At 40.2% G+C, this 26,404-nt stretch overlaps 1 protein-coding gene across 14 annotated transcripts in view; it reads left to right on the forward strand.

Moving 5' to 3' along the window:
• neo1a (neogenin 1a) overlaps window positions 1-26,404 on the forward strand; it is a 175,679-nt gene that overhangs the window by 117,812 nt on the left and 31,463 nt on the right. For 13 of the 14 annotated variants that reach the window (XM_088992117.1, XM_088992123.1, XM_088992120.1 and 10 more), the window contains exons 5-8: window positions 262-398; window positions 8,233-8,387; window positions 8,903-9,023; window positions 26,067-26,301. In XM_088992117.1, the coding sequence (XP_088848243.1) occupies window positions 262-398; window positions 8,233-8,387; window positions 8,903-9,023; window positions 26,067-26,301 (648 nt within the window). The remainder of the gene's footprint in view (window positions 1-261; window positions 399-8,232; window positions 8,388-8,902; window positions 9,024-26,066; window positions 26,302-26,404) is intronic. The other variant, XM_088992124.1, reaches the window with a different exon arrangement.

Raw genomic sequence — 26,404 nt, forward strand, 5'->3', positions numbered from 1 at the left:
CGCTTGATAGTGGGAAGATGAGAGGAAGGGTGTAGACCATGGCCCAGCGGGGAGTGTAGCAGGCTAAAACATTCTCTAACAATACGCTTCAGGGAATAAAAACGGTAGTTCGTTTTGATTTAAATTGTTAGATGTGGAAAAAAAACTGTGATTGTACGCTGGGCACCCTATGATTTCGTCACCCATCAATACTATGAGAAAAGCAACTTTGGGCAGTCTTTACTTTGTTGAATTGCTCACTCCTTTATTGCTTTTCTCCAGTGAAGGCCGGAGGGAAGTGCTCGGAGGTGGCAGCCTTCAGATTTCCAATCTCACAGAGGACGATGCTGGCATCTACACTTGTGTGGCTGAAAACGCCAATGCAACAATTGAAGCTCTGGCTCAACTCACCGTGCAAGGTACCCTCAACAAGCTTAAAGTCACTTGACTTTCCATATTCCAGGTCACACTGTTATTCAGGAGTACGAGATGGTAATGAAGATGACATTGTCAGAACCTTCTTTTAGTATCACGTCGGAAGGACATTGCTACATACAAACTTCAAGCATAGGATTAAACTTTAAATGCATCCCTTTTTAGCCATTTCAATCCAAATAGACTTTGTTGTCTCTCCACAGATCAAGGTTTTGTGTAATATCATTGTCTCATCGCATTATGCGGTTGTGTTTACTGCTATGGCCAATGTGTAAAAAGTATACACAGTAATTTGCTTGAGAGCATAAGCCAATTATCACATGAGGATGCTTGTCACCTAATCTGTTTCAGTTTTTATTTTGGACAATGATGATAATTCCGTTTGCAGATCAGTGAAGAAACAGTTGCTTTTTGATGTTGGCTGGAGAAGGGGGATAATCGGTGAAAGAATTTTATTCTCCAAAGCAAGTCACCGGTTTGGTGCGAAGCACTAAATATGAATCGGGAAACACCCTGAGGCTGTCTCGCAATGTCACCCCATTTTCCACAAACCCACATCATGCGAGGACTCCATCCCTTTACTCACAAATCCCTTTCCTCTGCTCTTCAACACCCTTTCATCATTTCCTGTCAGACGCTGCGATTAAAAGAGACACTAATGGAAAATTGGATCAGGTAGCAGGAGGACATATGACTTGGCTGCCTTTGAGCCTTCAGATCTGCCACTTCAATTTCTTGAAATCCCTCATGTCAAAAACCTGACCCATGACCTGATCTAACATGCGTGTAGAAATTGATCTCCGATATATATGAAAGGTATTCATCGTTACATAACGTTAAAACAGTCATTTTCCACACAGAGAAATAGCTTTTTTTCACCCCAGACCAAATTAACGACGAAAGAAGATTGTGGCATTGATTTGCTCCCTGAATCATCGATCAAGTTCCCCTAAGAAATAACTGTGGTTGTAAATGAAATTCATCCAAATTATTTTTCCAATGGTAACTTGCTGCCGTTTTTTGTTGATATGTTTGGAATTAGATCCGTCATCTTCGCTGTAGGCTGCTCAAGAAAACACATTTCTATTTTATATGAGCAACTGGAAACTGGCTTGGCAATTGTGTTATCTTTTCTTTTCTGCACATTGAATGTTTGCCACGGTTTTTAGAGGAATCCCAGGGATTATTTTTTTTTCTCCCACCCAGTGCATTTCAAAATAATTTCAATTATACATGGATTTTTGCATTTTTGCATCATTTCTTTTAAACTTACTGATTTATGATCTGTGAAACGCCCCCGCCCCCCAAAAAATACAGGAACATATTAAAGATATATATTTTAGTCCTGCCCATTTGGTGTCAAAATATACCCTTTTCCTTTACAATGAGGAGCGCTCTTCAGACTGGTATTTTGGAAAAAGTGATTATCTTACAGAAATTAAACAGAGCAAAACCTTTCCACAGAGCTTTTGAAAGCCAACAAATCAGATGAAAAACTAGCCCGACAGACACGCCTTTTCCATATCCTCAGTGGGTCTTATCATTACCAGCAGGGAGGTGTTTTTGTCTGATTGTCATCCACTGACTGGCTTGTTTGGAGTCCCCTCTTCCATTCTTTTCAGATAAAACAATATCTGCGACTCACCAGGGCCATCCATGTAGGTGGTATTTGTCACTGTCACACAAGAGTTGCAGAGAACACTTTCATTTTGACACCCAATAAAACACCAAACCAACTCACCCCCTGACCCCACTTTGGCGGTGATTAGAGAGTTGGAAAAACAACTATAAACGATAAGCAATGTGATCAGAAGATGGACCAGTCCATTTCACGCACAACTTGTTGAATTACTGAGCTGTAAACTGAGCTGTATTATTTGCGTGGGATTTGGGACCAGCCTGGACCATAAATAGCCAATGTTTGCATATAATTGCTTCAAAGGTATTGGTAAACTATAATAACAATTCAAATGTAAGGATTATATCCCCCACCCCCCCAAAAACAAAAAAGATGACTAAATTTCACCAAAGCAAGGCTTCACGCTTTAGAAAGACATGTGAATGCCTATCATTTAGAGAAACATGTGAATCCCTATCATTTTGGTGATAATTGAAGCCACCGTTGTTTAAACTATTTACTTGATTCTGTCAATTTCGTTATCACTGAGCCTAATCGTAGTTTTGATTAATTGCGATATTGCATTCCTAGAAAATATTGTACTTGCATTGTACTGATAATATTTTGTTTATTTTTTTCCCTCTTTGTAGTTCTTAATTTTATGTTACTTTATTCATTTGCCCTTGCCATACACTTTTAGTTAGTGGTCATACCATAGTTTGTGTTTTAATGGCTTCACTGAAAATATTCTGTTCTTGTGGTGTATATATTCCTTTACAAAAAGTGTAAAGGCCTTCTTTATCCGCGATGAGCCAGACGTCAAAATTCACCAATAAATAATTGATAAACAAAGCAATAAGCAGACATAACATAAGACACTGAACAATAAATACAATGAAATATTCATAAAGGGTAATTCAAGAAGACTGTCACAGCAGGAACAACTGACTTCTTCCATCTGTTGGCCCTGCAGTAGCCAGAATATATCTGCTTCATCTCTTCATTACCAGGACTGCAACCTACGAAGCCTCTGAGGCCTGCTAATCCAAACATTGCTTTGCTGCTCAGTCAAAGAACAAAAACAAGCTACTTTTTCGTTTTTCTCAAGGCAACCATTTATTTTTCAGAGCCAGGTTGAATGGTTTTCTTGACAATTTGATCTGGGGTAGCACTCGCTTTGAGGAACCATTTGTGGAAAAGCATATAAGAGCACTTGATGTATCTACCCCGGTCAAGGATGACGCTTCGTACTGATGTCGCAACGTTTATTGTGAAACACTTGGAACACCGTGAAAACTAAAGGACATTAAAACGACAACATTACAATGAGTTCGACAAGGCATATAGTCAATAATCAAATTAATAACGTACCGTGTGCACCTTATTAACCGAAAGTAGATCAACTTGGACGTAGACTTTAGACTGTTGTTCTCTCTCTCGCAGTTACGCTGCTTCTGTCTCTCTCTAGCATTAGTCTCGTTCCGTCTGTCTCGCCTTACTGTCGTTTATCGAAACACATGACACGGAAGCGGAAGTGCTAATGACAAAAAAATAAATAAAGTATTGAAGATGATTTTAAGAAAAACACACGTGTAAAGGTTTGCATAGAAACGTTAAACACCTTTACTGAACAACAAGACCAAATACATTATATTTTCATTGTCATGGCAACCAATGACAATATACCCCGCCAGTTACACTTGAGCACCTACTTTGTGGCCTTGCGTGGACTGTTGATGTGCCTGCATATGCTGCAGTATTGACCATATTTCCAAAGCGCTTTACATCACCCTCTTAGCAGGGTCACACTTGTGATATTAGATTTCAAAAGGCTTTCCATCAATACAGTGGATATATAGTCTTCCACCTATGTTTCAATGCAAGTTTATTTGTGACGTCAAATAAAATGATTATGAGAAATAATTTCAAAACTTTTTTCCACAATTAATGTGATGTTTAACCCCGACAACACAGCAGGGATCGTGTTGTGTGCACATTGCACACCCTCTTTTAACTTCATGTGGCTGTTGAGAATTAATCATGTTCAAACAAACGTTACTGTATATCGGGCTCAATACAGTCAGTGACAGTGAGCTGCTTTGGGGCTCTCACACTGGAACTGGAGCTTTAGCCATTGTGGAAATTAGCACTAATGATGGGCTAGTGAAGCTTCATGAAGCACTTGTGATAGTTTTTGACTCCTGTAGATGGCAATCTTTGCTGAAATATTTAAACCGAGAGCACCATCTGAGGGAGTAAAAAAACATCAAAAGTGGTTCATGAAGCTTTGTTTTCCCATCACTAATTAACACAAAACCGTCAATCTCTCAAGGAAACCCTACTAGTGCATATTTATTTGGGGTTATTTAGAGCCATATCAAATGGTGGTACTGTAGTATCGAGCTAACTCTCTTTTCACGTAAATTTGAATGTTTACTTACACATGCATCTCCTATACTTTATCCCTCCATCCATTCATCCATCCATCCATCCATCCATCCATCCATCCATCTTCTAACCCAGAGGTTCTTAACCTTTTTCCATGTTCGCACCCCATTCAATTCACGAACCAGTTCTCGCGCCCCCTTCCAGAATTGATGAAAAGCAATATTGATATTATCATCATAAAGCTGAAGGAACAAAACCATTATTTTTAATTCTTTTATTGTGTACCGTATTGTTATTCGTTTAACAGTACTTAACTTTATTACGTAAAAAAATAAATGAAAACCACATGAAATAAAAATAATCAATTAATAACAATTATTACATATTAATTATACTAAATAGTTATTATAATAATTATTGGTCTACTTTACAGCTAGAACACTTCTGGTAATTGGAATTATCCCTATAGGCAATAAACACAATTGATTTCATAAATTGTTCACCTTTTTCGGTTACTCGACCATTATCCCTGAAAAATTTAAATTTCACCAAGGGGATCCTCCCACCCGCTAGGAAGAATTCTTAATCCCCTCAGGGGTGTGAGCTGCTCTAACCCATTCATCCTCACGAGGATTGCAATATATTCTGGATCCCATCCTAGGTGTCATCGATCAGTCTGCGGGGCACATCCTGAACTGGTTGATAGCCAATTGCATGCAACTTCTATACTGCTTATCCAATTTAGGGTCACAGATTGGGTGGGGCGTATCATAACATAACTTCAGACGAGTGGGTGGGTTGAACTTGAACTGGTCCCTTGGGCACACACACATGCACGCACACACACACACACACAGACACACACACACACACACACACACACACACACACACACACACACACACACACACACAGACCATGCGAACCAAACACAACAGGCCCAAAGACCGGTTTGGAACTCCCAATTTCAGTAGTGTGAAGAGACTATGGCATCAATGCCCCCAAAATGGAATGTGTCTGGTTGAATATGTTTGTGTTTCCGCAAACAGCGACATCACAAATTATAAAATGGTTTGTCCACTAGGGCATTACATTACAGGTATATAAATACAGTAAAGTCTCGTTATATCGATATCGGATATATCGATAGTCCCGGTTATATCGATACTATTTCTATGCACGCACGGAGAAAATTACATGCAAACAGGGTCGGCTATATCGATAGTCCCGGTTATATCGATATTTTTTCGGACTCCCTTGAATATCGATATAACGAGACTTTACTGTCGTTGATTTCGAATTGCCCCGTAATGGTTGAAATATATTCGTAATTTATCTTAGCCAGATATTTTAGCAGAGGTGTGCAGATGTTTTACATGCACTGTATGCACAGATGTTTCTCCCGCCTTTGGTCATCGGAAATAAGCCAAAGTCCTTAGCTACCATTTAACTGAACTGCATGATCACAACACTTTTGCTCGGTCCAATCTGTTTCAAACATCCCTAAAAGAAAATGGTACAAATCTGCTCTCAGGGAAGGGGGGGGGGGTGGAGCCTGCTGATGGAGAGATAGGCAAGGGGTTATAGTGAGATTAAGTGGCAGGAAAATGGGAGACAGAGTGGAAAAACAAAATGGAGAAAGATAAAGAAAGCTACAGGGTACCGGCCCCCAATAAAACCTGGCATTGGCAAGTCTCACTAGGGGGTTCCCATTCATGCAAAAACATATGCACATTTAGTGGTTTTACAGATTGTTACAGCATGGATGCACGAAATCTGTTTCCATACTTAAATAAATCGCTGTACAAACGCCACACACAAGTGTGTTATGCAAATACATAACCAAAAATTTCCCGCACACAAACAGCTTTGCAGATACAAACAGTACCACCAATATCCAGATGCAATTTAATATTATTCATTTTTACAGATGGCTCAGCTGCCACAAGCCGCCTCAACTCGCAGCACACATCTTTCTTTTGAGGATATTGCATCTATTTACAAAATACGGTTTAAGTTTTTTTCTAAAACTGAGTTCCAGCCTTTCAAACAGATGCCTGTAACTTGACGTACCCTTGGTATAAATGCTCACTCACTCGGTCGAGAAATAAACCCCCAAGGGACACCACACTGTGAAAGACATTATTTGCAGGTCACACACATCGCCGTGAGGAAGCCTGGTACTCATTCTCAAACACACACATGCACACATATACACACACGCACATTCATAGATGTTTATAGAACAGGATGATGCCTATTTCCAACTGCAACGTGTAGCTAGTCATCAGGTAATGCCACCCACGTTTGCTTGGTTACGCCTCATATTACTTCCATCTTAAATGTCTGTTTGTTCTGCTACCTTTGTTCCACACTGAACATACTAATATAAAAATTCAGACGAGATGGAGCTGTTGCTTTTGAAGGTCAGGAAATGGACTTGGGATAGCACATCATGTCATTTTACCTTTTGTTGCGCACCCCCCCCCCCCACCCCCCCATCGGCTCTTCCCTTATGTGGGATTGTTTTTGCAGTTGTATTGCACCAAAAGTCAAAAAAATCGACTCTTTGGCACTTGACTCAGCATGATTGCGACTTGATCTTGGTTTCACACCCTCGTGCTTTCTACTATTTTTGTGGCTGCTTCATTTCCTATATATGATTGCTGTCCATGTTAGGTGCTTTGTTCCAGCTTCACCTGTTATTAAAGCGCTATATAAATCAATATGTATTATTGTACACATGGAGGCTACTGCTATGTAGAGTGCCTCTTTCATACAATGTAGCACATAATCATGGAGTAGAAATAAAATGTTCCGTGTTTTTCAAAATTGTAAATTATTGGCTATCATGCTGACCTCACAATGCACATGTACGGGTACAGTCCCAGCTCTGGCATCCCTGTGGGGAGTTTGCTCAAGCCTTTTTGCTGGAAAATCTCATATGTCACAATTTGATCAATTTCTTACTTCTTAAACTTATATTATTGTTCAGTCCAATGCAATTTGTAAAAATAACTTCTACATGTGTGGAACTTTTATTTACAAATTAGCGACCAGTCAAAAGTGTTGAAAATGGCTTGCTCTCTTTGACAGTTCAACCTTAATGGTTGAACAAAAATGCTACTTTTGGGGACTGCAATGATTTTGGAGGGACAATGATTACACCCTACGCCAACATAATCTAGCCAATATCAGCGATATATGCGAGAAAATTGGTCAGTGGGGCCGCTACCTCATCAGGTAATGCAGTCAAGCACCGAGCCCACCCATACCCAGAGTCTTGGGGTCCCTTCTCACATGCATGTCCAATTCTAACACTGAGGGCGTGCCCCTTGTGACCTTGCTGATTGATGAGTTGCTGCTCGGCTGGGGGAGATCAAATAACTCCTTTCTGTTCCTCATTACCAGAACCAGGGGACATATGTATGCAAGTGCAAGTGAATCGCAACCAACCAGCTTTCATTTCATGCTGACACACAGCCATGATATCAGGGTTTCTGTTAGTTTACCCGTTGTGTAGTCAGGAAAAAGGAAAGGACATTCATCACCGAAAGCAGAATTTTTAGTGTGGTAGCATCTGCCTGGAAAAGTCACAGGTGGGCTATTAGATTAGAGAGTTATTTTTTCTGATCACTTTTCACAGAGAATTTGGCATATGAGGAGGCAGCATGACATCGGTTGGCTTTGTTCATTTCCTGCCAAAGATCATAGAAGACAGTCCAAATCAGATTTTGCCGTATCATCTATTGAAAATCACATACTATTCCAATTGCACACTCTTTTCACTTAGCCCTGTCTGTCTTCCACAGTCCCCCCCCAATATGCAAAGAGTCCCGGCAACATTTATGCCCATGAGTCCATGGACATCGTGTTTGAGTGTGAAGTCACAGGTTCACCAGCCCCCACCGTGAAATGGGTGAAGAATGGCGACGCTGTTATTCCAAGCGACTACTTCAAAATTATTGTAAGATTATTTTTCCTCTTTGGTGGTAACTTTCTACATTTTCTGTGCTGTAACATTTTTACACACTGAACTGTACACACTGAATAACAAATAAATTAAATAGGCCAACTGCCCTAAAAACAAGATCATCCATACCATCATAAAGTGATTTTATTTGTTTTCAATTGTCACCATTTTGAGTTGGAAAATAGAATTAACCTGCTTTAATTTTTATTTCTGTTGAGCGATATATGTAATTCATTATATTTTAGCATGGAATATGTCATTTCGGTGAAAGACCTTTGCCCACTTCTGTATAACCATAAAAGAAATATATATTAATTTGCGAATCTTTGACAGCACTTTGGGGCATAAACTTACATTTAGATGTGGGATAGTCAGTGTTTGTTTTTTTTTTTGTGTGTTTTTTTTTTTTTTTTTTTTTTTTTTTTGGGGGGGGGGGTGACACTATGGCGCCTTTTCAGTCGTTTTCGTAACTTTCTGCCCTCTTTTCCCCATTTTGTTGAATTTTATAGAAGGAACACAATCTGCAGGTTCTGGGCCTCGTCAAATCCGATGAAGGGTTCTACCAATGTCTGGCTGAAAATGATGCAGGAAACATTCAATCCAGTGCTCAACTCATCATCTTGGATCACGGTATGTATCACAAACACCTACTCAATGCAAAGGCTCGACAAATGAAGAACGTGGATAAAGTCTCAATTATTATTCCTGATAGTGCATCATCAGATTGTTTTGCTCAGACAACAAAGAAAAGTAATGTTCAATTTTGTTTTGTTTTTTTGGACGAAAAATTTTCTTCAGCCGTCATCTGTACTTCTTTGAAAGTGTCGGACGTTTCGCTTCTTATCCAAGATGCTTCTTCAGCGAACTAGTCTTACTGGTAGTATCGGCCCTATACATATATATATATATATACAGTGAGACCTCAACTTACGAACTTAATTGGTCCCCAGACAGAGTGTGTAAGGTGAAAAGGGTGTATCTCAAAAAAAAAATTCCCATAGGAAACCATTAAAATGGGAATAATCCGTTCCCGAGTTTCCATAAAATATACTTTTCAACTAAATAAGCCTTAAAACTACAACCTACCTTATCCTATCCTTATCCTATATATATATATATATATATATATATATATATATATATATATATATATATATATATATATACAGTAAAGTCTCGTTATATCGATACTCAAGGGAGTCCGAAAAAATATCGATATAACCGGGACTATCGATATATCCGATCCTGCGCCGAACTGCATTAAACAAAAGCCGCCAAAAGAGGGCAGCCAAGCGCCATATAAGAAACGGAGCTGGCCATTAGCTCCCTTTTTTGTTCCCCCAATGTTGCCTCAAAATGGCACATATAATTCTTTAATGATTGTAAACATGTATGCTTTAATCTTCAGAACTACAGTGTATTTGAAACATATTCATAACTGGATGTGTAACAAGAAAGCATATTATCCGAATCTGAAGCCATTGTTTGGATTCACAAGCAATGCAAGACGTCTTGGCGGGAATGTCATTTTTATTTGCATTTGAATAAAAAGTGACATCGGCTGTCCTTTAATACACAGTATGGAATGTTAATAATTTTCAAAATCATCGCGCTTCAGCAGACAAAACAAGAAACATTGTTGCAAAAAACGATTGCATTCATATACAGTACAGTGGGCATGTACATAACACAACAGGGAAACTGCAACGCTTACATCTTACTGTATTATGTATACAATTTAAAAAAGTCATCAATCTTCTTCTGCTTCCCATTTTTACCTTTTAACACAAACACTTCAATCTCGTCTGCTACACACGAGCTAGCGTCTGAAAATGAAAATGGCTCTGCTACACGAGTGCTGGGCACGTAACCAAGTCACCTGACCAAGTCGACCAATGGCGCGACTGATGGCGTGACACGTAACCAAGACACGTGACCAAGTTGACCAATGGCGCGACCGATGGCGTGTCACGTGACAAAGTCACGCGGCCAAGTCGACCTATAGCGCGACCGATGGCGGCTCATGTGAACAAGTCGACCAATGGCGCGACCGATGGCGGCTCACGTAACAAGACACGTGACCAAGTTGACCAATGGCGCGACGGATATATCGATGTAAACAACAAAAATGGCCGGCGGGGGATGAAAAGGAGCACCGTAATAACCGGATTATCGTAACAACCGGGTATCGTACTAAACGGTACTAATTATACATAAAAAGACTAGAAATGTGCAAGGGAAACGAAAATAATATCGTAATAAGCGGTACTATCGATATAACCGATATCGATATAACGAGACTTTACTGTATATATATATATATATATATATATATATATATATATATATATATATACCTACTGTTCAGACATGGCGGTGCCGGACTCTACTATGATAGGTCCCTGCTCTCAGGTTGGGGGGAGCAGAGGACTACTCCCTGCAGCTCCACTGATTGTTCCTATCGTCCTGACTAACGACTGTCCTGATTGCCCCACTTCCTCCGGTAGCACCTCATCAGCATTACTAATCCTATGTTGCCTTAGCAGACTATTGTATGAACGGTCCAAATTGAACCTCACACCACCATATGTTCGGCATCGGTCTATATATATATATATATATATATATATATATATATATATATATATATATATATATATATATATATATATATATATATATATATATACCAGTAAGACTTTAGTTCGCTGAAGAAGCATCTTGGATAAGAAGCGAAACGTCCGACACCTTCAAAGAAGTACAGATGACGGCTGAATAAACCTTTTCATCGATGTACCACTCCTTTACGACTGACAGCTTACACAGACGTTTTTTTTGTTGTTGTTTTTTTCAATAACATACTGCAAAAAATCTCAAAAGTCTCATCAAGAAACTCATCTGACATTTTGTGGTCTTACTTAAACTGCTTTTACGTTTGGCAGTTGTGCACAGCTTGTGTACTACAAAGTAATCACATTTAACGAAACCATTGAAATTTGTTTTGACATGATTTGACAAATGAAACATGAAAGCCCGAACTGAAGAATATCAAGCGTTGCGGAAACATGGAAACGAATACAGACTTTGGGATGCACGTTAGCAATTGTTTAATATGAACTTTGCCTAAACATAAAACCTTTCCTGAAAAGTTTATAGCATCGAGAGGGCTCCGGCCCAGCAGGATTGTCTGCAGCCAAAATATGCTTCAGTTCTAAGTCTCATACTGACTAACCAGACACAGTGGCTGATAACATCCGATATGAGCCATTTGAATATGTTAGTTCTTGTGCCTTTCCCTGGTAACATGAGCAGAATGTAGTCAAACATAATTGAATCTATGTTTCATTTGCAAGTTGATGATGTTCTGATGGTAAGCCACCGTGGCAGTTAAATTCTCCCGACAAAAGAGGAAAACAAACAGAAGACAGCATCTTAAATGTGTTAAAATTGCAAAAGTGCAGCAAAGCAATTTTGTGCAAGGAGGAGGAATGGAACAACAATTGATGTTTCTTGGTCAGTATATTGGCACGTTTGTTACAAGTTATGCTTGATGAAAACTACTTGCTATTGTCTCTTGATGTTACAATCGATTCAGAGTCAGAAACAAAGAACAAAAGTTGCCATTTTAAAATGCTGCATCCTACAATGATAACAATATTCTTGTTTTCTCATCTTGTGCTCATCTCAGCACACTGCTATGCTCTGCTGCTTATCAGAGGGGATTTCATTTCGGTTTGTTGAAGGACACCACGTTGCCCTGCTTTTGACGAATTGTGGCTTTACAGGGAAATCAAGAAAAACCAGCGACAAAAACTTGGTTATTAAGTTTTCTTTGCGTCTTCACTCTGTCGGCTCCAGTTCACTTGATTATCTTCACAAGTGGTTGTTTGGAATAGGTCAAGGTCAGCTGGAGGTTCAGCATCTTAGAAGTTGTGTGTCCTTTGACACTATTGTTTCAAACTAAATCAATTTTTCTAACTCCAGCAAATATGCAACGTTCAATGACATATGTTATTTCCAAAATAGTACCCAGATCAGGGTCTAAATGATCCTAAACGTTCCACATGTATATGGGTCAAATAGTTGCAAACAGATGTGAGTTGATTAGAAACCAAATGGCAAAAGTGCATATTAAGGGCACCTAATGACGCTTTTGCACAGAGATGGAGTTTCTCAGTAATCTTTCTTGTGAAGTAGTCCCATTTAGCAAGGTTGTCTGGTGGAAGTGATTCTCGTGTTGTATTTCTTCAATTGCACACAAGGCAAGAAGCCATTTGGATGGGTATTCCTAAGAACACACATCACATGTTTGAGGATTTAAGGAAGGTAAACAGCCTCTGCTTAAGAATATGACCTCGCATGGCACAAGAAGCCATGTTCACTTGCCTTGAATGTGAATGCTGTTCTTCAATTGATTGCTTGGCATTTCTGCCCTATATGTAATTTTCTTTTTTTCATGTGATTATTACCTGAAATTATGACCAGTTATTTCATTTGTGTAAACTGTATACTGGACGGATGATCTGCTATACAGAATTGGAAGCTAATTCTAGTTCAGTTTATTGAAATTCAATTGTTGTCCAAAGCAGTTAAACATGATTTTAGGGAAAGGATTGGCCAATCCTTTCCCAACTCTGCAGAAGCACTAACGTCATCAAAATGATGAGAAGGACGTTTCGTCAGCTGCTGCTATTCCAGGGCTTCTTGTTTCATCTTATTTCGATAGTGTTCTGCAGCCGACGTTTGCAAATTTTTCCAACCCCATCATTTTGTGAAGTGTTTTCGCATGATATTCTGGCAGTGTCAGTTAGGTCCTGGCGAGGAAATGGGTACATGTTTTTCAACTTTGAGGTTCGGCAAAGCACTCATTACAATGATTTCCACAGATGCTACAAAATCTAAGTCTGATCAAATGGCATAGCAGTATATTCTATGCCCATGTTTTGCAGTGCGGTTGAATTTTGCTTCGTACTTGGAAATCCAACGGAGAGACCCACATTCAAAGTTTGCGCTGGCTGAGCTATTACTAGGTAATAGTGGTGTGCTGCATATGTAGTATGTAGCATACTCTACGTCTATTTTTGACTTGAAAGACGGACCACAAATGCCACAACAGATAATATATTTCAATTTTATCACAAAAGCAACGGACGTTGAACGATAGAAATGCCGGCATTTACCACATTAGACAAAATACCAGTGGAGCCTCTGAGGTTGTGCTTTGACCTTATTTCTTATTTTGATATTTATGAATAGCCTTTCACTTATGGCAAAATTCCCAATTTATGGGGGTGTGCCACCTGAATCCCACATCATCTTTTAATTAGACTTTTGACATTTGGCCTGTTGGTGAGCAAGGCAACTGTGACCCGGGCGAGCACAGAATTCGGTTTTGGATCACTGAGCTGCAAGCGCTATGGCTCTTTGAACAAGCATCTGTTACAAGCAGATTCTATTGACATGGATGGAGTTAAATGTGTTACCATTCATGACACGTGACACATTTATGTCTACATTGCTTCTTCTGTGCAACAGCAGGCTAGTTAACCTTCGGTTTGATAGTAGTTCACAATGTCATACCTTTCTTCATGATTTATGTCTTAATGGTAGCATTATTTAACTGTTAGACATAATACCAAACCGTAAAGCTTTGTCCTCCCGTCCCATCAGAGTTACGACACTCCCACAGTGAAATGGAGATGTCCCATTACTGCCACTCCTTGTGACTCCTACCATTGCTTTACCAAGTAGATGGATGACATAACATAGTGACAACAGATAAATACTGCAAGTCATGTTTGAAAATGCCATATCTTAGATAAACGGATCGCTGACTCAATTGTAATCAACCCTCTTTGCGGGCCGATATATCAGCTCAATGGTTAAAGACACAATTAAATCTTAAAAACATTTGCAAAGATTAGTTCCACGAGGAACACCTCTGCTTCAAGGAGACATGAATTGAGCAGCCGGCAGTATAATCGTTGATGATTTTGACCAACAAGTGCATTTGTGTGACCACTTATTTGTAATTTACTTACCTGCATAATCGTGTACTGGATAGTACCTTGTATTGTGGCCCCAACAATCGTGGTTCAAATCCTGATCAGTGCATGTGAAACGATTGTACTTGATTTTGGCAGCCCAGTGGGCTAGTGGTTAGCTACTCAACCTCACAGTACAAGGGGTCGTGGGTTACAGCCCGGAGTTTGCATGTGCTTGTGCTTGTTTTCTCCAGGTATGCAGTACTGGGCGTGGCATTACCTTAATCGTCTACAACACAGGCTATTTTCCAGAGCAATTACACATCAATAAATCTGCATCAGCAATTAGAACTTGTCACTATACGTGATACTGCAAACACTTAAAAATAAAAGGAAATTTAAAATCATTTGTCCACAAAGTTTCACCAAGTCCACCAAGAATATGCAATCTTTAACAAGATTTTACGCTAAATTACAAAATGTCAGTTTAATATAAGAAAAACAACAAGACGTTCACAAAAAGAACTATTTGTTGAAAATAAAAGTAAACAAATCTTTTTCATTTGTCCTTGAGAATAGGCCTACGTACATGCGACAGCGAGTTGTCCTCTCCTTCAGCCATTGTGGGTTAAAAAAGCGAGTAGATATACTTGGTTTTTCTGCTAAAGTTTCCGGGTCTGATCTGTTGTAGCTTGGTTGATTTGCATAGCGCTGCCTCCGCTGAGGGCTGAGGTAAAGTGAGTATCCAATCACAGGACGCGTACGTCATGTTTAACGCGAGGCCCTCTAGCTGGCCTTACTGTGCCAACTCGTGATCTGATTGGCTATCGCAACTGTATATCAACTACATGTGCCCGTTCATGTACAGCGCACAGATGCCCTCACTGTTGATTCTGAAGGCGTCGGTCAGATTTCATACAGCCTGGCGACACGAACTAGCTGAATTCTGATTGGATTAAAAACTCTGACCTAAAACTACAACACTGAAAGGAGCATAACCAAATGGATATAATATAACATCAAGAAGACAGTATGTAGAATAATTATATAGATTTAGAAGAAATACTTTTTTAATGAAATTGACTTTTATTATAATTATAATAATGATGTCTGATTATGTTAGGCCAGCAGAGAAGGCCTTGCTGGCCCTGACGGCCCACCACTGCTCAGACGTTGGGAAATGAGCGAGGTTGCCACTTGCCAGTTGCGTGTCGAAACCGCAGTTGAAAAAAATGACCTTGGTTGAAAAAAACACCGTTTTTCTTCTACGTTGATCGAAACAGCACCTTAATGAAAATATGAATTCCATGCCGTTTGTGAATTTTTTTCCACTTTTAAAATCCTGCGGGCCTGATGAAACCTACTTGGGGGCCGGTTCCGGCGCGCGGGCGGTATATTTGACACGCCTGCTGTAAAGTGTTCTTGAGAGCTTTTAAAGGCACTTAATATGTAATGTATTATTACTATTATAAGCAGCGGCAGCCAGACGCGCCAGCGTTCACTCATCCCGCAAGTAACTCAAATATAAAATGGTGATCGGCACATTAACATTCAAATAAAGTAAAACTACTTACCATTTGATGATGAAGGGTACCCCAAAACTGAACAAGAAACAAGTTGAATGATATGTGTATAGTATTTCTCCAAATCCCATTTTACCTACTAGCTTAATGCTAACATACAATACAAAATAACATAGAGAGTCTCACAAAACTAGCAAAACGTGCAAACGTCACATTCAAGTCACTCCCAGGGATATATTTTTTTCTGTTCTGTCGGAACAAACAACTCTTGCTGGGGATGTTCCCTGCTACTTCTTTTGTAATGCTGCATGTCTTCCGGCAAACGCTTCCTACCTCCTGACGTGTTTCAGCACAATGTGGTGCTGCACTGACAGCACAAGTCCAAATTCGCATTTACCCATATACATTCAAGACCCATTCAAACGATATCTTAAAAACTGGAGATGTAGTAACGGTAGAAATAATGAACGGTAATATGTTCACCATAGTGGAAACACCTGCCTTAAAATGAGATGGTTAGGGGATGCTCTATGATCTTCTGGAAAAGGATAGGGAGCAAAGATAAATCGTAAGTTTATGCAACATAAAATGTTGTGATAAACAGTCTTGAAAATTTAATCAACAAAGGAATAACACTCGCTTTGAAAGATTCTTGGACAGGAAGCAGATGGACAAGCAATATGCTGCCTTTGCGCATCCTCTTTTATTCCCTGTTCAAATCTAGCCTTTATAATGGCCAGTTCAAAGATCCTTTCCTCCAGCTTTACAAGCACTAAATAAAAGCTCAGGCCTCCTTCAGGAATACTGTGCACTCCATCATTTGCCAGCAGGGTCACTGGCAGGCCAGCAGGAGGCAAACGCGTCGTGCTGCGAATGTGTGAACAAGCCAGCACCGCACAAACTGGTCAGATGCCATCAAACGTGTAACTTGTATTAGTGTCAACATGGGAGGACTGTTAGAAACGTGGCAGCTCGGCTTGGACTCAATTATATGCTAACATACAGGTGATAGAGATGAGACTATCTACCACTTTTCACTATGATCTAGGCGGGAAGGCGTAAAATATACCATTGTGGGAATTCTGTCTCTGACGAGTGGCATTTCACAAATCGGCAAACTCCAAATGACTATGAAGCTAGTATAACAAGGATACTCACAGAATTATTTTAGAGAAACGAAAGTTGAGGCTGCTGTTTGCAGTTTGCAGAGGCTAATAAGGTGCCTCACTGGTACAAGTGAAACTGCCCCATAATTGCAGCTGCATCCAGTTGACTCCATAATCAGCGCTTCATTATTTGTATACAGTGAGACCTCAACTTACGAACTTAATTGGTTCCCAGACAGAGTGTGTAAGGCGAAAAGTGTGTATCTCAAAAATAAATTTCCCATAGGAAACCATTAAAATGGGAAAAATCCGTTCCTGGGTTTCCATAAAATATACTTTTCAACTAAATAAGCCTTAAAACTACACACAACATACATTATTCTATGTATAATAAATGTGCTATTGTATTGTAATAAAAGAAATACACTGCATTGTATCATAAAGTCACTTTATTTACATTTGTGATGGTCATTTATGGCTTGATGGAATGGTGTTGGAGGTCGAAGGTCAAAGGGAATTGCTGTTTGGAAAGAGAGGCACATTACATGAGGACTGTAATTAAAGAAATAAACTGTGCTGTAAAATAAAATTTTATTTACCTTTTTGTTGGTCGTTGATGGCTTATGGAAGGAGAGTCACCTTCCATAAGGTAGTCCATAAGGACTGTTGGTAACTTAACCTCTGGTGCTGTTCAGTCGTGTGCTTGATCACTCCGCCAGCCGTGGTGGGTGTGTATTATGAAAATAGTGCTTATTATAAGGTTTAATTTTCTGAAATTTGACGTTTGTAAGATGAAAAGTTTGTAAGATAAGGTGTTTGTAAGTTGAGGTGTCACTGTATTACTGTTTTTTGTCGTTCGTGGTTGTGAAGGAGCCTTTTAGAAGATGGAAATATTTTTGCAATATATTCAGTCATTGGAAAAAAATCCATTACTGTAACACGTACACATCATCTCTGTGATCTGTGTGTGTGTGTGTGTGTGTGTGTGCGTGTGCGTGTGTGTGTGTGTGTGTGTGTGTGTGTGCGCGTGTGTGTGTGTGTGTGTGTGTGTGTGTGTGTATGCGTGCGCGTGTGTGCGGAGACCTCCCAGCCCAAATTGATTTTGAAGAGGAGAAAATCATCTGCTACCAAATTGTTGTTTGTGCAAATGCTAAAAGGTCACTCTATTGTGGCCGTCTTTCACAGATGCCGCTTACGCCGAGTGTATATTTGTGTATTTAAAGTGACTGTTTTCCTGGTGAACTTTTCAATGCGTTCTATTAATTTAGGCGTGGAGAATAGCTTTGCTTTATTCATAAATGACCTGTCAGCTAAGTGCTAACAGTTGTGTTACGGGTGCCAATTTCGCTGTTTTCTTGCCTTGGAATGAGAGGAAAAAAAAAGACTCAAATAGCCTTGGAGACCTCCGTCAGTGCTGTTTTTTGAAGGTCAGTCTTGTTATAAACATGGGTTTATGCCTGGCAACACGCACCTGCATGGGTCTTGTGTTTTGTACTCCTTTCAACAGTTGCCCTTATTACGAAATAACAATGCTCCAACATGTCATCATCCAGGATGCCAAGGTGACATTTTTGGATGTTCTTGGTCCTCTGGGCACGCTAATTAAAATAGCTCACCACTTTCCCTTCACACCCTTCCCTTAGCGGCAGGCGGATGACCCCTGCAAAGTGACGCGAAGCTTTTGTTTTCATCAGAGCACCCACCCTCTCTGTCTCCAGTGTACCGCCCAGTTTCCAGAGGCTAAAAGTAGAATAGGTAGAAACATAAAAGTGATGCAATCGACACCCCGCTGGGTGGTAGTGGAGTGTGACTGCCACCTCTCAGTAGTTCTCACCCGATCTGGCGTCTCGACCTATCCCCCTGTAGTTACCGCAACCCTAACAGATTTGAGATGTGCACACACTGTGTTTTTGGATGTGGAATGGATGGGAGGGCAAGTTTTAGACTTTGATGATGTACAGTAAAGTCTCGTTATATCGATATTGGATATATCGATAGTCCCGGTTATATCGATACTATTTCTATGCACGCACTGAGAAAATTACATGCAAACAGGGTCGGATATATCGATAGTCCCGGTTATATCGATATTTTTTCGGACTCCCTTGAATATCGATATAACGAGACTTTACTGTAGTTGTGAGCACAACAGTATATACTAACTCATTCACTGCCAGACATGTGCAAAAATGTGTCCACTCCAGTGCTAGGGTTGTTGTCATTTTCACTCAAGTTGCAGGACCCACATAATATTAAGTTTTAGAACTACATAAACATTCAATGCAGTGTAAGAAACCTTAGACTATTTTCTTTCATCAGAAAAAAATAGTTAATTCCTACGTTATATGGGTCTGGAGTTATCTAAGGTGCAAGTGGGGGCGGCTGTACCAAAGGCAAATGATGCCCCCTCGTGGGAGTACAAAACATCGCCAAATGTCTGACCAGCGTTTGATCGGCACCCCCTCAAAAAAACAAAACCCAAATAAATTCGGGAATGCCGCTCCACATCATGCTTTTCAATTCCCGAATGAATTCGGCAATGGTAGTGAATGAGTCTTACAAAGTTGTTGGAATTAATTACATTTTATTATATTGTATTTTTTTACTTAGATGTTCATAAAATGTCATGTCAAATTTCATCACTCAAGGGTTAACTTTCATTACATTACGGAATGTCCTTTCATAATTATTTGTCATATCCTTGTTTATGATGATACAAGTGCAGCGTACAGACAACTTAATTGTGTGTTCTCCATACTCCATACTACCAATACAGATGATTCTGATTCTGATTGTTTCAACCTTTTTTGTGTGTGTGTCAGTGGAATGGAATTCATCCAAGAATATTCCGATATCTATCATAAATAGTTGCATAGAAGCAAAAGACCATTGCGCTTAAAGCAATGCAGCACCATCCTTGTCTGTGCTGAGTTGCATCATTCATTTATCTTGCGTTGGTGCCTGGTGTTCCTGGTATATGTTCAAGATAGTCAGCACAGGCGTGTGTTTCCAAGCCGTTTGGGTGAGAGGCTCTGCAGTTTTGCAGCATCATTGAATGTTTTGATGTGCTTGAAAGGCATGCCCAAGGGGCCTCGCTTTTGTCTCTCAGTCAGCCTGTGGCGTTTACATTGTTTACCGTATCTGTACATCTTCATTCCCATGACCAAACAGGGCCTGTGTTGATATTGCATGTTTCTGGAGGTGAAGTATTCATGTGTGGCCGCTTTAGTTGAAGTAGGACGACCAGAGCTGTGTACATACTAAGGTTTACTGTGTCTATCTGTGATTGATTATGATTGCACCATCTCTTTTCAATTCCAGGCATCACTTTCATACCAAGTAATGTTGTTATCCCAACGATCTTTGTTGTTCCGTCTCTGAAGATACTCAATGGAATCCTACACACACACACCCTCTGTTTAGCCTCGAGGGATATAGGTTGTCAGTCTTTATAGAAACCATATTCTCCTCAAGTAAATTCCAGCAGTTCTAAAGGAAACAGGCCTAACATGCTGTTTTTCTCTGAATCCTCTCTGTAGTTACATTGAAAAATAAGTTCAGAATAAGATTAATAATATTAAGCCGGTCTGGAGGGCTGAGGTTCAATTTGGATCGTTCATACAATAGCCTGCTTAAGCAACACAGGTTAGGCAACATTCGTAATGCTGATGAGGTGATACCGGTGGGAGTGGGGCAAACAGGCCAGTCGTTAGTCAGGAATGTAGGAACAATCAGTGGGGCCACAGGGAGTGGTCCTCCGCTCCCCCAACCTGAGAGTAGGAACCTATCATAGCTGTGTCCGGCGCCGCCATGTCTGGACATTAGGGATATATAAATAGGACCGATACGACCAGTAAGACTTTAGTTCGCTGACGAAGCCTCTTAGATAGGAGGTGAAACGTCCGACACCTTCAAAAACGTACAGATGACGGCTGAAGAAACCTTCTCATCGATGGACCACTCCTGTACGACCGAGAGAATACACAGACGTTCAGAATAAGAGTGCAGTTGCTGGAAATCCGAGAGACAGTTGTTGTCATTGCTGTTCGGTTTGTATTTTTTTAATGTTTAATATCTACTTGTTGATGTACAACATTTCTCTACTGCCACATGACGCTAATCAGTGTTCACTCACTGTTGTTGGGATTGGGACGAAATGCGAACAGCCATGCAGAAACCGGCAAGTAATCAATGTCCCCTCAAAAAAAAATCTATTTGCCCATTGATGCCATAAGACAGAGACAAAGTACTAATTTTGTTATTCGGGGAGCGAATGCCTGTCGAAATGACGTTTTTCCGTTCACCTCAACAGTTCCTTGGCACCAACATGCCACAAAATGGCGCCAGTGCAATACTTTTATATCAGACAGGGCTTTGGCCGAAGCACAAAAACAACAAACAGCAGGGATGTGTGAATAAGGACGAATAGTTTCCTCCAGGAGTGCATGAATAGCTGAATTCTCAAGTAACAAATCATGGACGCACAAGGAACTTTTCTTTACCCCCCATGTCCCCCTTTTTTATGTGGCTACGTTTTCATGAATAGTCAGATCTGATTTAGCCAGTTGGGAAAATGATTTGTTGCAGAAAATAGCACCAGTTGCTCCCAACCACCAATAATTTTCCACAAGGTTTACCCCAGAACCATTAAAGCAATTACAGGGTATTGTTTTTGCCTGCCCACTTTATTCTAGCCTTGAATTCAATTGAACTCTCAGCACACAGGGAGCTAGCTATTCTTGTACTTGATTGAATCACAAGCATAGAACAATTTGGTGTCACTGATATACAGAGTGTCATGTAAAGTTTTTTTTTTCCACCAACTTTCTTACATTGCAGCTGGAAATGTGTTACATTAAAATTGTATTTGATGGACAAAGGTTTCTAAGTGAAATGTAAAACACATTGCATGTATTCAAAAATCTGATCCTTAAAACGTAAAAAAATAGAACATTGGCAGATACAGTATTCCATCCTTTTGATATGAAGCCTTGAGTAAACTCTGATGTGACCGTCATAGACTGCGGTCACCCGCAATCATACCCTTTCTCCCTCCAAGAATTGTGCACCTTGAAATTAAATTAGGCTATAATGAATCAAAAAGATTAGGGGGTGAATAGTTTTGCAAGGCACTGAAGCAGTTTGTGTGTAAAACCTGCAGTGCATTTGACTATACTGATCATTCATTTTCTGTCAGATGAAATTACCTAACTGGAAATGGCCATCAACATAAGGATTTAGCTAGTTCACGACATAGTAACCATTAAACAACGACAATTTCAATTGGCAGCTTGTGCTGAAAATTACTTTTATTTGTTTTTTTTGTTCTTTTGCAAGAAGCTGGCATGGTCTGCTATATTTACCCTCAATGGCCTGTCAATGGTCCCAGTCTTGTGTGTGCTTCTGGCAGATATGAATGCTTTCTTTTTGTCTGAGCCTGACTGACTCTCTTATCTGTGCACTCAGACCATTTGGTGAAGTACCTGGCTTATTTTAAGAGGGACGCCCAGTGTTGCTGCCAGTTATTTTAGCCCTTTGAAAAACCACTGGAACATACCAGAAGTTGTGGAGCAGAAAAGCAACCGTCATTGCTTTTTTTTCATCACATTATTTCTAATATGTTCAGTCAAGCATCCCTTGGAGCTCTCCAATGTATATTCAACATTAACTGATGGTTAAGAATGTCCCTAATGTTCCCTACTCCTGGTCCAGTATAGCACTAATTGGAGTACAGTAGTTCTTTTTGAACTTGCACTTTTCAGATCATGCAGCTACTGTTTCACGTTAATTTTTTCCCTTCAGTTTAATATGAAGACAAATGTTTCACCGTGCATGTCTTTGTCCCAGTTGTATGATCTGTTGGTGGCCCAGATATATTATGCATATGTGAAGTAACCTTCCTCATTAAAGCCTTAATGTCGGCTATTCATTACCTTCAGCACAAAGACTAATGATACAATTAATCAGCTATGAATAGAGCTTGGCGTTGGCAGCAGGAGGCTGTCATCTCCTTACTGTAACAACCTCGAGCTTGCATGTTCAAGACTGATTGAACAGACAAGCACTGATTACTCTGCAGCATGTCAATTATTTGCACATGATATGAAGATGGAAGCACCATTATTGTCTCGGTCTATCCCCACGATGCTTCACTCAGCCTCTTCTTGGGCTTATTGAAGAAAATAAATTGACGGACAGATAAGACTCGCTGTTTCAGAGAGATGGAGAACCACCATTGGGCTGTATTGTTCATATCTGCTCATTTAATCATGACAGAGCACTTTGTCTATATACAATTGTAAAGAGCAGTACATTGGGGAGACTCAACAAATTCTCAAAAAAAGACTTTATCAACATCGCAGGGATAATACAAGTGGGCCTCAATCGGCAGTACATTTGCACCTAAAAGCTAGCAACCACTCATTTGACGACAATGAGGTTAAAATCTTAGCGAAACAACATAGATGGTTTGGAAGGGGAGTAAAAGAAGCGATTTTCATAAAACAGCTAAATCCTTCATTAAACCGATATGGTGGGGTGAGATTCAATTTGGATCGTTCATACAATAGCCTGCTTCGGCAAAACAGGTTAGGCAACATTCGTAATGCTGATGAGGTGCTACCGGAGGAAGTGTGGCAATCAGGCCAGTCGTTAGTCAGAACAATGGGAACAATCAGTGGGGTAGTCATCTGCTCCCCCCAACCTGAGAGCACGGACCTATCATAGTAGAGTCTGGCACCGCCATGTCTGGACAGTAGGGATATATATAGGGCCTAAACTACCAGTAAAAATTTAGTTTACTGACGAAGTTTCTTGGATAAGAAGCGCAACGCCCGACATCTTCCAAGAAGTACAGATGACGGCTAAAGAAACCTTTTCATCGATGGACCACTCCTATACGACTGAGAGCTTACACAGACGTATATACTCCATACCTGACGAAACCGGATTTTGGTTCAGTGTACTTCATTAGACTTTGGGTCAAATTGGCTAACGTCTGTCTTTGTGACAAAGTATCAGTAGAAAAGATGTCATTTTTAATGGGGCATTTGTACTTAAAAAAATTATAATAATTATCTGACCCTGCCAAAAATAATCACATATAGTACTTTTGACACTGTTAATGATTAATTTACATGAGTGTATTTTCAGACTGAATGTCACACCACTCAAAAAGTGCATGGTGAAGAAAACAAAACAGTTGATCGGGAGTATAGGTTTCTTTTATGTTATTTTATTCTCAGAGTATGCACCACTTTACTTCAACAGTTCAGAGTTGGATTGGATTGGATTGGATTTGCCTTTATTAATCTCGCAGTGGAGAAATTTACATTTCACAGCAGCAAAGTTATTAAAGAAATAGGTTGATGTGATTTTATTAGTTGGGATATACAATGGGCACCTACATCACAGTTCAGCAGCTGCAGATCTGCATACCATATTTTCAGGTGTATAAGGCACACCTGAGTATCAGGCGCACCCCCAATGAATGACGCATTTTCAAACTTTATCCACATATAATGCGCACCGGACAATAAGGCACACCTTCAATGAATGACAACAGTTTTCCAAATATGATATATAAATAAATAAAATATTTCCAAATATAAGGTGCGCCACATTATAAGGGGGGCAAATGGAGTCGGTGGCTGCTGACAGTAGTTGTGAGACCTGTTGTGGCTCATTAGTTCACGTATAAGGCGTACCTGTGTGTAAGGCGCAGGGTGATATTTTGAGGAAAATGAAGGCTTTTGGGTGCGCCTTACACACTGGAAAATACGATGCATATTGCTTTCCAATTTATTTCAAAATGTTTTATTTTAATACAGTATACAGTACGTGGCGGTTGTTTGGTTATGTTTTGTGTCAGGGTGGGGGTCCCTTTTGCGTTTGCTATGATGTCCCGCTCAATGTTTAGCCAGCCCTCCCGCTGCCCGCTCTTAAAACATGTCATTTACAGTATATTGTGTGTCTTTTGACTGAGCATGATTGTTGATTCTTTTTTGCATGATGTTGTGTTTTTTTCCTATCTTCCTTTTTCTCTGTTTACACAGCCGGTTGTTTGGACGTGCTCAATGAGTACAGTTGAGTTCAGAGGAGCACGTGTGTTGACTAGCATTTGATACTGTGAAAGAGAATTATTGCACATCTTTCACAGAAATCCAAGTGGACTTGGTTTGTAACAACCCATTGAATGATTGAAAGCCAAATTAGAAGTTTTGTCCTGATAGAGTGCCAGATAAATTAGACAGCTGTCACTCGCGTTTCAACAGTATCTGTCCATCAACAACACAAGGTGCACTTGCCACGTTACTTGGCTGTACCTGTATGTATGTTTTGACCCCATTCCTTCTCCTGACCCATGCACAAAGGGAAATGTTTTGCAAACTGACAATCCTTTCTATGTGGTTATGTCTCACCCGCTCGCCATGCAAGTGGAATTCAGATCCTGCTGCGTCGTGCCACAGTTTGTTTTCTCCGCCCCATTCCCAAGAAATTCCTGATCAATTTACATATTGTACTCGCATTTATGCGACACGGCTGTGGAATGAGATGGAAAAGTGTTTGCATCATCTAGCTTATCTTGAGGGAGCTCTAAGGCTTCAGAATGAACAACTGTCTCAAGTTTCAAAAGTGAGTTCATGTCGAAAAAAGCTGATGATAAATAAGAAACATTTTCCGGACTAAAAGGAGTTGTATCAAGCTCATGTGAAATTGACTGTTGTTTATTAGAAAGCAGTATAAATCTGCACGTGTAGTATCCCCGTGTACTGTATTTGTGCTTTGTAAGTGTAATAGAACAGTTTTATTTCTGTTTTCTTGTGACACCAGACGTCTTTTTTGTTACGTTGTTGTTATTTTGTTTTTTCTTCTGTTTTTGTTTCCTTTCTTTCTTTCGTTTCACCGTCATTTCCATTTCACCCCCTTTTCCGCTCTCCTCAAAACTGCTCTCTTTTTCTGGGCAATATTTCTCCCATCTCCACATCCATACTGTCTTGATTCCCACTGTATCCCCCCCTTCCCTCACAACTCTGCCACCTTCTCTTCCCGACCCTCAAGACGTAGCCCTGCCTCCTCTCCTTCCCCCCTCACTGACTCCTAACACTACTGACCATGTAACGCCAGGCTCTGGGGGTGTAGCTGGTCCAGCAGGACCCACTCCCTCCGCCCCCCGCGATGTCGTGGCTTCGTTGGTTTCCACCCGCTTCATCAAGCTCACCTGGCGCCCGCCGGCTGAACCACACGGAGACGAGCTAACCTACTCTGTTTTCTACAGCCAGGAGGGCACAAGCAGGTAATACACTGTCTACATTGTAATTGTGCCACGGGAGCGCTCCTCTGTTAGGAGCTGCTGTGAGTGCATTCCTGAGCTTCAGGGCATCCCAAAAAGATTTCAT

Source organism: Hippocampus bargibanti, linkage group LG03, assembly GCF_051943395.1.
Source record: "Hippocampus bargibanti isolate YZ-2025 linkage group LG03, ASM5194339v1, whole genome shotgun sequence".
NCBI lineage: Eukaryota > Metazoa > Chordata > Actinopteri > Syngnathiformes > Syngnathidae > Hippocampus > Hippocampus bargibanti.